General features: G+C 41.2%; 3 protein-coding genes across 3 annotated transcripts in view; 2 read left to right on the plus strand and 1 right to left on the minus strand.

Annotated features, from left to right (window-relative positions):
• LOC111874479 overlaps positions 1–13,253 on the plus strand; it is a 208,695-nt gene that overhangs the window by 90,625 nt on the left and 104,817 nt on the right. The gene's annotated exons all lie outside the window — the stretch shown is intronic.
• Positions 1–13,253, minus strand: part of LOC111874481 (serine proteinase stubble) — a 96,594-nt gene that overhangs the window by 53,421 nt on the left and 29,920 nt on the right. Inside the window, exon 2 of the mRNA XM_033755465.1 lies at positions 9,766–9,886. Within this exon, the coding sequence (XP_033611356.1) occupies positions 9,766–9,769 (4 nt within the window). The 5' untranslated portion in view covers positions 9,770–9,886. The remainder of the gene's footprint in view (positions 1–9,765; positions 9,887–13,253) is intronic.
• LOC111874480 (slit homolog 3 protein) lies at positions 331–4,904 on the plus strand. Its single transcript, XM_023870021.2, has 2 exons — positions 331–407; positions 3,686–4,904. The coding sequence occupies exons 1-2, from the start codon at positions 405–407 to the stop codon at positions 4,532–4,534; spliced, it is 852 nt and encodes a 283-aa protein (XP_023725789.1). The 5' UTR covers positions 331–404; the 3' UTR covers positions 4,535–4,904.

Genomic DNA, 13,253 nt, shown 5'->3' on the forward strand with positions numbered 1-13,253 from the left:
AATAATAATAATAATAATAGCAACAATAACGAATTCTACGACGACGATGATGATGCTTCATTTTATTTATTAAAGTGCTTGACAACAGCTGAAAAGCAAATTAGTAATACTAATAAAATAATAATAATACTTTTAAAGGCCGGAAGATGTATTTTTAGTGTGGCAAGTAGGAGTTTGCATAACGTTTCAAATCCAGCACATGACAGAAATTTTTCTGTGTTTTGCTTTGAAATGATATCAGTTCCGCCCGCGCCTGGCTTTTTGAGAACCGAAAGACTGAATTAGGCGCTGATATTTGAAGAGGAAGCGCGTTTATCTGTAGCTGCTGTCGTTTGCCTCTGTGAGCTTAGTTTGCAGCTCATTTCTTGCTTCCAGTCAAGCCGGGACTGTCGGAACCACGCGCCATGGTGAGTACTCTCACTCATTTGGGGAGTAAAATTGAGGCTAGAAAAATATAGACCGTCTGAAATCTGTAGAGAAAATAAAGTGAGTACTATATATCGTCGAATAAAATACATATTTATCCCAGAAAATATCTACAGAAAACACTGACTACGCCGTCCAATAAATAAAGAAATGTATTTTAGACAACAGCTTCCACTGACATACCAGACAGACCTGTTCATACATGACTGTAATACGCACGCAGCCATTGATTCGGGAGGCATTTTGAGAAAAATGCTGTACGTTATGTCGAAGTATATAAGAATTCATACCTGTAATTCCCTGCCGTCGGTCTAAGGTATGTACTGTCTTCGCTCGCTTGGAAACCGGGATCCTGGGTTCGAATCCCACTCAAGGAGTGGATGTTTAGTTTGTGTGTGTCCGTTTTTCTGTGTTTGTGTACAGGTAGAGGCCTTGCGACGAGCTGATCACCCGCCCAGGGAGTCCTGCCGAATGTGTAAGATCTAGAAAAACCGAAGTGAACGGAGAAGTTCATGGAGGTAGGCCTAGGCCCACTGGGGCTGTAGTGCCAAGGAAAAAAAAATCCCTACCATTCAGTACAGATTGATCGGTACATATATATTATCATCTGAGCTCTCGAGACCACTAGGTCGGGCATGTACAAATTACAACGGTGTTAATCAGGCTTTGTAAAAAATACCAAAAGCGTATTTTAACAAAATGCTGGTCAGTACTGACATTACTGTGTTCACATTATTTTTGTAAACGCAATAATGGTATACACCCAAGAGGTTTGAGTTATCTCATTTTTAGCATACTCTCCTTCCTTAAAGAAAAAAGCAGGTTTATGAGAACGCCATACTGCCTGTGTGCCGGTCTTTCCTTACAAATTTTTGAACTAGCTGACCGATATAAATGAAACTTTGTACGAACATTATACCATTGTAGGCTACCCCAAAGTCGTACTTTCTAACCTACTTTGATTACGTGCAAGGTAATAAGAGAGGCTTATGAAAGCAGTATGCTGTGTGTTCTCTCATTTTAAATTTTAAACAAGTTTATTGCTTTTTACGAAAGTTCGCATGAATGATGCCATTCGAACCCATTTCAGCTCCTGCGTTTGTAGTTTCCTACGATCAGTAATAACAGTATGGTGAGCTCGCAATTTACGAGGTGGGAGCACAATTACTGCCACTTACGTTAGGGTGCTGAAATGATTCATAATAAAAGATCTTGGAATAATATGCAACTTCTATAAAGGTTATCTTTTTTATAACATAAAATAGCAATATGGCGGCCATGAGAAAAATTTATTTAGCTTTCAGTTTGATGGGGATAATCTCTGGGGCCAGTATTGCAAAATTTTGTGCTGAGATATATTGCAAATACACCTACATATTACGTATGAAATATCATTAAGTCAACGATTACAATCATGGCGGCGATGCAAAATGTTGAAGCTATATCCAACAGTACACAGTACACAGAATCTGTACTGCACTTTAGAGTAATACATTGTTCACGTACACACACAAAACTGTAACAGCAACAACATATCAATAGATCTGTTGGGCTGGGAATCCATCTGTCAGACCTTGGTAACTCCTTGCAGTCTTAATAAAGTAATTCATGTCCACTGTATTTAGACACTCGAGATTTGCTGTGATGGGAATATATGCGCATGAGCTACTTTGTGCGAAATATCTTGTGTTAATGTCGAATGTAGCGTAATCACAACGATGAAGCAAAATTCTGGGAAATATGAATTGTCAGTGCTACAGAATAAGAAGAATCCTGCTGTAAGTCATTGTGTTGCCCCGTGTGCTTCTAATGTTGATGTACCACATTCCACGACTTCACGAGTAAGTAAATATAGCAATGTGATAAGAGCTCAGCTTCCGCGCAAAAAGGAAATGCTTTTACGAATGTATGTAGTTACTAAGTGTACAGAGATGGCCGCGTCATAGCTAAAGCGGTTAGTCTCTGGCTCCCGGGTCTGGTCAAGTGGGATTTGTGGTGGACAAAGTGGCGCTGGGGCAGGTTTTCTCCGAGTTCTTCGGTTTCGTCTACCAAACTTCATTCCATCAATTGCTCCACAATCACCATCATCTATCATCTGGGGCTGGTGCAATAAGGCAGCAGTGGCCGCAGTAACTGTCTCACTCCTCTAATAATAATAATAATAATAATAATAATATACCTACCACTACCGAATCGTACTCGTATTTCGGTGGCCTCAAGATGAGAGTAGAAACCGACATGCGCTTCTGGTACGGGGAATTAGGATGTGACGAAGACCAGCTCCAATCACGAGTGATTGCCTTCACGTAAACTTATGTTGTATGAGTAACGCTGTACAATTCTATTCGGGAGATACGGTTAACTGAGAGATCTGGCCGAGATTCCTTATTCCTTATTTTGCCCAGGTGAAAACCAAAACACCAATTTGGAACAGGCTATGAATGGCTCCTCCCAAAATCTTTACATTACTATCCATTCATGATCATCTCTGCATTTCACTTAACGCTAATTAAAACAAACACGATTCATAAGAGAAGAAATGTTCTTCCATGACTGAAGTGTGCTACTAACAGACCTAGTGACAGTAAGACATATTGGCAGTATTTCAGTACGCTGGTAGAGATAAACACATATGGTAATTCCACGTGCCAAGTGTCTACTCTGGCAGTAACAGATTTCTACTGAGAAAAATAACGGTAAGACCCGACTGGATGTCCATAAAACACTTGACTTATTTGCAGAGTTCTCAGTCAGCTCATGACTCTGACACATTTTGAAAATCTAATGATCTCTCATGCCAGCGTCTGAAAAGAAAATAGGGAGAAACAAGCCTATCTGCATGTCCGATATTTCAGCCAAATTTTCAACTCTTATTCATATTCTTAAATTACATTTATTCAACTTCATTAAATGAAACGTTCGTTCATGGTTTTGTATAGAACCGAAATTGATAAAGTCATCTTTCCAAAATATTTGAAATTGCTCCATCTGGAATCACATAGCTAACAGCTGAAGCCCTTTCAACAGATGTACAGATGGATGAACGGACCTCCCAATTATACTTTCATTGTGTCAGCTTCGTTGAATAATCTTATAAAAGACATTAAATAGTTTGTGAAGATGCAGTTCTGTATAATATTCCAAGTCTCGTTTGATTCGTCCTTCTAGATGATCGAAAGACACGAAATAACATATATGAACTGATGTGCCACGCGCCAGTACCAAGTGAAAGAACGTCAGTATGTTTTATGATTTCCAGCTGACAACGCCGAAGTCTCTAGCCTTTGTCGCCATGATACTCTTGGGGGCTGCAAGTGGGGACTGTCCCTCGCCATGCAGTTGTTACAGCGGAGGCGTGGACTGCAGCAACAGAGGACTGATCCACCTGAAGAAGGACATGTTCAACTGGATAGGTGCTCAAGAGCTCCCAGAACTCACTCTCGAGAACAATCGTTTGATTTTACTTCCGGGCCATATATTTGATCCACTTTGGGGGCTCAAAACTCTTAACCTCAACCACAACCAATTGAGAATTCTTGAAGTTGGCGTTTTCTCGAGGCTAAGGAACCTCAGATTCCTGGACATGAAGGATAACCAGCTGGTAACACTGCCGATCGGACTGTTCGAGTACCAGAACAAACTGATCTCTCTGGATGTGAGGAACAACCTTTTGTCGACCCTCGACGTCGAGACAGTATCTCCTATGTTCAACCTGAATAGTCTCGCCATCAAAGGGAATCCCCTAAATTGCGACTGCAATTTGCAACCTGTCGTAATCTGGAGCTCCGGCAACATAGATAACACCGACGCTGAGTGCCACTTTCCTCCCGAGTACTCGAACCTCAGCTGGTATGTGTTGGCAAGTGCCCTGTGCACAGTTCTACCTTTCACAGCAAGTCTCGCTCCATCAGAAAATGTGACAGACATCTGTATCGAGATGTCGACTTCTGTTGTCGATAACTACACCGAGATATTATCGACCACTGGTGCAGAACCAGGAAGCATGCAGCGTCGTTTCAACTCATTTTCAGGCGGCAACATAACTATGGCATTGCTGGTCTTTTTTAATCTTCTTGTGCTGACTGTACCTTTGGTGTTTGTCTTCTGATTCAAGAGATATATAGTGATAAACAGAGTGCGCTACGAAGAAGAGGGCCAACTGAAATCATTATATGACCGCACTAGTCCTGGTGGACATTATGACTGTTGCATTCAATCATGGAAGAAAGGAGGTAAGATTTATATGACATGATGTAGGCTAGTATTTCGGAGCATTTTAAGTTCACTATCCTTGGTGCTGAATATTCTGTCATAATGCCCAACAGACTTCATCGTCGTTTACCGATCACAGTGGCCGCACAATCGAAGGTTTGAATTGTCTTCGCCGGCTCAAGCATTATGATCGTGGGTGCGAATCCATCTAGAGGTTATCTGTCTGCGTTTATTCTGTGTTTATGTTGTCACGTGTAGGTAGCGGCCTTGCAACTCTGATCCCTCGCCCAATGAGTCCTACAGACTGTCTATATGATTAAGAAAGTGTAAAAGAGAGGCCAAGGTTCATCACGGACTATAGCTCCCACAGAATAGTAGTAATAATCGTCATTTGGATGTTATCAATTCAGTCAGATCTGATGCGAGCCAGAGTGTTGTGGTTGTTTTGGCTGTTCTGACTGCAGTGGTTTATATCTTCTGGAAAGTTCCAATTCTACTCGTTTTGAGCAGTGTTAATTAGGAGATCTGAAATTTCACCTGTAGAGCACAGAATGAGAGCATAAGTATGTTTCACCACGCCATCTCATCCACTGCAAACATCGTGTGGAGTTCAAGCGTGGACATCAGAAGTGTTTGGGTGGAGACAACGAATCGAAAGGCGGCTCAAGGTTCCACATTGCTCGGAACGGTACAACATGAACAGTGACCAAACCACAGCTTCATGGGCGTTTTGTGCTTGTGAAACAAAGCTCCAGTAACGCACAGTGACTCCACCACAGTGGATAACTCATACCACTAATGCAAAAGCCAGAAAGTATCACGTAGCATGTAAATACAGCGATCGTTCGGTCAACCATGTCTTACAAGTATTTCCCAGAAGAGCCCGAACTTGTCTTTCCTGTTTCGACACTTTCTTACACGTCGCTATGTGCAAGTGATGACATAGGTTTAAAAACTGTAAGAACACTTTGACTTGCTTGTTTTCGATTTTGATGTTATATCCTTGTGCACATATTCCAAAGTTGTTCCCTTAATAAACATAATGTATACTAATTAGTACATTGTTATGAGTTGTGAGAGTAATAAGCTTGCATTAAACTAGACATAAAATGGTGTTCGTGATTAAATTTAAAGAATAACGCACTCCGCATAAACTTCCCTTTATATAGTTGCAGAATTTTTAGTCACCACTGCATCCGAAAACTAGATTGATGAAGTTTCATGAAACAGTCACTTTACTAGTAGCCCTTCGATTGTAAATGTTCTCTTCCTCTGAAAGAAGATTGTAGATTTCAAAAGTTTCGAAAATAAAACGAAAATGACAAATATTTGGGTGTAGTACAGAAAACTTAAGTAGAAAAATTACGATTTTATATAACGAAGAATTCTGTGACAAAACAAATTGTTCTATTACTGTTACTATTAACACAATCGTACCACCACTGTTCTTCTTCTTCTTCTTCTTCTTATTATTATTATTATTATTATTATTATTATTATTATTATTGTTAGTATTATTATTATTAATGTTGATTTTAGACTGCAAATACCAAGTTTTGTTACGGAAGAAATAACGTGGAGACTTAAGCGGAGATATTTTGGAGGAAGGCAACATTACCAAGATGGATTTCAGAGAAATACGGTATGGACCGTGAACTTAATTCAGCTGACAAATGATTGGACCCAGTTCCGGGTCCATGTGAAAAAGGTAATGAATCATTGGGTTTCATAAAAGGCAACGTATTTCGTGACCAACTGAAGAGCAACAAAAGTTCCAAAAAAGAGTCTGCACTATACGGAGTTGGCCCGCGCCATAGCTCAAGCGGTTAGTCGCTGGCTTCCCACCGCGGCGGCCCGGGTTCGATCCCGGGTCTGGTCAAGTGGGATTTGTGGTAGACAAAGTGGCGCTGGAGCAGGTTTTCTCCGAGTTCTTCGGTTTCGTCCGCCAATCTTCATTCCACCAATTACTCCACAATCACCCTCACCTATCATCGGGGGCTGGTACAATAGGCCAGAAGTGGCCGCAGTACAAGGGACTTAGTCCCACCCCACTAGCAATAAAAAAAATACGGAGTTGGCCGCTACTCTTGCTATTGCCAAGGCAAAGCCTGTAGCACATGACGGAATTGAATATGGATAGCAGACCAAGTAGTCCAGAATTTGTGTACTAAACCTCTTAGAGAGAGGCAATTTTTAATATCGAGATGGAAACTGGAGAATTGTATTAAAATATAAGCGACGTAAATAGGTTGTCACGATGTGAACTAAAGTGAATTGGCTCTTGATTTTCCAGTTAGTAAAATAAGCCAAAATAGAGATAGACTGAACGACCGGGACTGCATGTCTGGCAACAGCAGGACAACCCATATTCTTATCCAGTGACTTCAAAATATCTCACTACATGGCGCAAGGTGTTTAAATTATGCATCTGCTTTCGTGAAATGGAAATTTATTACAGTGTCTGTAAAACCAAGTCCCTTTCTGTTTAGTTACTTATATAGACCGTGGAATTGCGAATTATGCTATATGTGTTCACGCACACTTTTTTAATGTTTTTCCAGACAGGATTTCCAAAATACCTATTAACTTCAAATTTCCGCCCGTTTGACCATAAGCAGTAACATCCCCCCCCACACACACACGCATACACACACACACACACACAAACCAATCAATTCCTATTAAATTCAGTAATCTAGCCGGACACTAAATTTTGTTAAGTCATATTCATTTTAATTTAAGCGCCACTACAATTAGAGGCCGAAAACCCACTTACATATGTTTCATAAATATAAATTTAAATCAAGGACCATTTTACAGAAAATCCCTAAGCAACTCATATAGCTTATTAGTCCTTGGTAATAGTTTATGTGCAAGTTTTATTAAGTTTAATTAATTTTAGGCTATCCTGTTTAATGTTTTAAATTCATTTTGTGGTATCTTGCCAAATGTTTCCTAAAAAATGAGGCGGTTTGAACAAAAGCCTCAGTAATCCATAAAATATACATGTTATGTCTTGTACAGCCCCATATTTGTATAATGCGGTGGTTTCTGAAAGATCCTCAACTAACAGACCTATAATAACGAGAAATGTTACATCCTGTATCTGGCGTACGTCGATTTATAGAGGACTGAACACGCCTGAATAGCAATCAGGGCTCAAGAAAAAATGAATAGCTTCCCGAGGTGCATTTTCCCATGTTTCTTGTACTCTATTTGGATTATTTTCGTAAGGTATTATATAGAGTTTGGTTGCAGAGATAAGCCCGTATGACAATTTGATGCCACGCTCTGTCGTGGAAAAATGTATGGATGTTTTCAAACCTTATATAAGTGAATGTACATATCGCACTGATGTTGATGTCAATTTATTGTAGATTACATTGTAGATTGTAGATTATTACAAGACTAATTGGCTATGAATCTGGATAGCTCAGTCGGTATTGTGACTAGGCTACGGAATGGATGACCGAAGAGCCGGGATTCAATTCCTAGCAGGGGCAGAACACTTTTCCCTTCTCCATAAAGTCCATACCGGGCCCACCAAGCCTCGTCTACGGGGGCGTGAAGCTGACTACTCACATCCATTTAATGTAGAGTTAAAGACTGGTGGAGCTATAGCTTCACTCCCTCATACACCTTCGAGGTGTGGTGCTTCCTAGGGAAAAGTTTACAGATCCTTGATACAATAAAGACAGTACATTCCTACTTGTAAATTGGTTTTCTTCTTTGTAAATGAATACTAAACATATCAAAAAGATGCATGAGATCTACTTTCGGAAATACCTCGCTCATAATGTTGAAAGTGTTACAACGTTTTGGCAAATACTACAGTTGCCATCTTCATGGTTAATGTTCCAGTCCCAGCAATGCATTGGACTATGTCCGTTCAGAGATCGAGGTATCGGACATTCTATGGATCAATGGCCAACATATTTCTTAACCTAGGGATTTTTACAATATATGTACATAATTGGCATTCTACTTATAAGAGATCTGGCTATGTTAGAATTTTTAGAGGGTTTCGGAAGTCCTTACATAGTTATGGCTGTGTGCAGCAAAGTAGGAGGTGGAGTCCTGGTTGGAAGAACCGAAAATGTGGTCACTATGCAATACGAGGCGACGACATGGACAGCTGATGACATAAAATAGGTGATTAAAATTGTTTTGCGACTCCGTGTTCAGGACAGGAAGCGATGGAAACATTTTAAGCAACCGCTTGAGACTGAGAACAGTTCTCAAAAGATATTTTGTGATCATCTTGTATTGAGGAGAATGTGACGAAGGTTCTTTTTACTGCTTGATTGGGAAGGATCTGCCAAAATGTTTTTGGCAGTCACGTGGTTAGGAAATGCGATGATAGAAAAGATTTAGCGATTGTGATGACACATGAACAGACCTGACACTAAGGGAGAAAATAAAATGAAAATAATTGCAAGAAGCCATACAGATAATCAATTTCATTATCACCAATGCGTAGGAATAATTAGAAGATTTTCATGTCATAGTAACATATACCAACATAGACGGAGGGCGCTTGAGAACAGGGTGTTGAGGAGAATATTTGGACCGAAGAGAGATGAAGTGACTGGAGGTTGGAGAAAATTGCATAATGAGGAGCTTCATAACTTGCACTCTTCTCAAAGTATAATTAGAATGAACAAGTCAAGGAGGATGAGATGGGCATTGCATGTAGCACGAATGGGGAGAAGAGGAATGTGTATACGAGAATGGAAGGAAAGCCAGAAGGAAAGAGACCACAGGGAAGACCAAGGCGTAGGTGGGTGATCAATATTGAAATGGATCCTAGAGAGATAGGATGGGATAGTATGGGGAGGATTGATCTGGCTCAGGAGAGGAACCGGTGGAGGGCTCTTGTGAACACGGTAATGAACCTTCAGGTTCTATAAAATTCTGGGAAATTCTTGAGTTACTGCAGAATTGGCGGCTCCTCAAGAAGGGCTCAGCTCCACGAGTAAGTAAGCAACATATACCTACCGCTAGCGTCGCCTGTGGGACCAACACTGAACCCCGGAACTAAAATCATATAAACAGCAGGAAGAAAGTGCGAGATCATACTGACCTTGCGTATAAGATGGATCTGATTATGTCGTTGTGTGTACTCACCCATCAGCAATATCTGTGACGAGGCTCTTCAACTAGCATCTCACGCGGATCAGGCGGGGATAACGTTAGGAGGAGCAGACGAATCCGAAGTTGTAGGATCTGCATATTTTCAGGCAGTGCCCTGTAATTAGAAGATGCTTTAGTTCAGTCCCTTGGAGCGTACCAAATTGTAAGGTACCTATTATTTGTTTTTATATGAAAATAGTCCCTCGTCATAAAATGAGGACGCCCAAAAACTATAGCTTAATTTTATATTACAATTAGCGACTGTATTTAACGGTAATAATTTAGATATGTACTGAACTTGCTACATTATTGCAGACAAATCTGACTATTTAGGTAGATTAAGCCCACACTATTTTTCTCTAGATTATATACCGATATAACAAATTGGGAGACTTCTTACAATTAAATTATTTTGTGCCCTCATATAAATTGTGTTAATTGCAAATGTTCATTGCTGGCACCTATGAGGCCTCTTAGATTTTCATGCCACATGAGGACAGAAATTTTTGTATCATAAACGAGTGTAGATGTGCTTGTTTATGGTAATTAAAGTTATACTCGTTATTTTTATCGCACGATGTGTGACGGAGGAACCGGTTCTCGGAAATCCACTGCTGTTCAGAATAGTTAGAGGACTACAGTCGTTACGCAAGAAATGATATACACAAACAACATGAAGGATCTGAGGTCCTCACAGCGGTGATTATGAAGAGTTCGGTCTTCTGGGATATAACGCAATGCAGTCCGTTGAATACCGAGAGAAGTTTCAAAAGAATATATCACCTCCATCTTCAGTGTTTAAGAGTAAGCCAAACAAGAAATGAAAACTATGCAGAGAGCAAACGTTGCTTGGTCTACTGTTCAGCCCTGAAGATGGAGGCTACAGTTTCCTCAGCAACGTCGATTATCTTTCAACGGACCACACGGCGTTATATCCTATAAGGTAGTACTCTTCAAACATATAACACGCAGTATCCTTAAAACGGTCACTCTGTATTGAGCAGTAGAGTTCGTACGCCATGTAGGTGCGTTTTTAGATGTGACGGGGGTGCATTCCCACCTGCCAGATAGTTCCGCAACACTGTCAGCCTAATCTGCAACGCATGCTCTTCGTTTTCTAATCTTTCTATAGTTGATGTAACACCGCTATCAATAATTCAGACTAGGTGGCGTAGAATGATCGCAATGGATTGGAAAGGGTGTGGAAGGAAGCACTTGTGGCCTTATAAGAGGTATAAGTTCCAAATATTGCTTAGGGGAACTGAGGAAAACCACAAATTTTCAAGATGGTCGGTATCCCTGACGGTATTTGAACCTAACACCTCTCGAATATAAGTCATATGCATTACCGCTTGAAGAAATTTGGTCGTGGTATCTGCTTCCAATCCCGGGCCTGGATCATGACAGAATTTACATGGTTGCCGGTCCTGGTAGCCTCTCCAGCATTGACATCGCGTGTTGGAATCCCGCTGAATGCCCCCAAGTTTCTGCAATGTCTTCCTGTGGTAGGGGCACTGTGATGTTATAGTCGCCCATGAAAGAAGTCCTAAGGCCATACATTAACTTTTCCACATATCCCACACGCCGTTTCACATAGTTTATTGTAATTTGATGCTGTGTTTTATTGTACTGTGGAAGCGTGAAATTTATTCGTTCTGTCGAATACTTCTGTGTTTTGATGCAGTTCTACATATGAACCGGCCGCCAGTAGGCCGAAGCATAATAAACCGTGAAAGAATGCCGGTGGCCAATTTGTGTACTACATTATGGCGTGCACTCTCTCCAGTCTTTTTCCGCTGAGAATGAAACCAACTTAATATGAAGCTTACCTAAATTCTTGTAATATATCCAAATTAAGGAGGACAAACAAAATCATCCGTGTAATATGAACAAAATATTACAGCTTCAAAGGAGGCTACATCCGCAACTCTCACTGATGACAAGGGCTGTGTTTGCAGCTTATCTGCAGTCCTCATAGCGTCAAGCTTACGGCCAGTGACGCGTTCCCTCAACACAGAACAGCCATCTCCCAGTTTCAAGTTGCTGCTGCCGGTTTTCTAGAATCACTTGGTTACACTATATTTTACGGTACTGTGTTAAGTGCTAAGTGTTTGTAGCGTCGAAAGATATGTGGTAGGGGGACTTCGAATGCTGAAGCAAAAGAAACAAAGGAGACAGCCCTGACCTATTTGAGGCAGCATTTTCTAATTTTCCTGAAGTGTCTACAGCTTCCTTTATTTATGGTTGCATTTACTGTCCATGACTACTGGACGTAATCCGAGCGATGAAATAAGCCTCATTCACTCAAACCGAGCAGGTTGGCATAGCGGTAACTCTCTGGATTTCTCTTCGCCATGCATCCATTTCGTATATCGGATATCTACATCCGAATTCCTGTCTCTCCAGTCTGATATTAGGATAGCCCCTTGAAATAAGCCACGGTCGCTCTATTCCTTCGCTAATCACAATTTATGGTCATCTTCAAAACAGATTGTACACTGCGCTATATCTATCTATCTATATATGACTCTATAGCCCTTTGTTGGACCTTGGCCGCTTTTTCAATTTCTTAATCCTATACACCGTCGGTGTGACTCCTTGGACGCACACAGACATCCATACCTTAAATGAGATTCAAACCCACGATCCCAGTGCTCGAGCGGGTGAAGACAGTTCATGCTCTTTTTTTTTTTCTGCTGCTGCTACTTCTGGCCTATTGTACCAGCCCCAGATGATAGGTGAGGGTGATTGTGGAGCAATTGGTGGAATGAAGATTGGCAGGGGAAATCGAAGTACTCAGAGAACACCTGTCCCAGCGCCACTTTGTCCACCACAAATCCCACTTGACAAGACCCGGGATCGAACCAGGGCCTCCGCGGTGGGAAGCCAGCGACCCAGCGACTAACCGCTTGAGCTATGGCGCGGTCTAGTTCATGCCTTAGACCGCACGGCCACTGTGATCGGCGTACACTGCATTATGCAGTTGAAGAACTGACAGTCCACGATCATAGGAATTAGCTTGTTACCCATAATATCGAAACTTCTTGAAAAGCTTATCCTCAATAGAATTAATCACGACGCCAATCCAAATGACTGGATCCCTAATCACCAATTTGGCTTTCGACAGGCACACTCCACAGCACAACAATGCCACCGAATAGCTAATATAATCAACCAAGCTATGGAAAACAAACAATACTGCACTGCTGCCTTCCTCGACGTAAGTCAGGCATTTGACAAAGTTTGGCATCCAGGCCTGCTTTACAAAATCAGAAGAATTCTACCGGCCAAATATTTCGCAATACTGCAGTCGTACCTAACAGACAGAGAATTCGAAATAAAAATCAACGCTGAAGTATCCAACCGAAGAAACATACAATCAGGAGTTCCTCAGGGCAGTATCTTGGGTCCACTCCTCTACGTGCTATACACCTCAGATATACCGACCACCGAATTAACAAAAATAGGTACGTTCGCAGACG

This window comes from Cryptotermes secundus, unplaced genomic scaffold (assembly GCF_002891405.2).
Source record: "Cryptotermes secundus unplaced genomic scaffold, Csec_1.0 scaffold483, whole genome shotgun sequence".
In the NCBI taxonomy this organism is placed as follows: Eukaryota; Metazoa; Arthropoda; class Insecta; order Blattodea; family Kalotermitidae; genus Cryptotermes; species Cryptotermes secundus.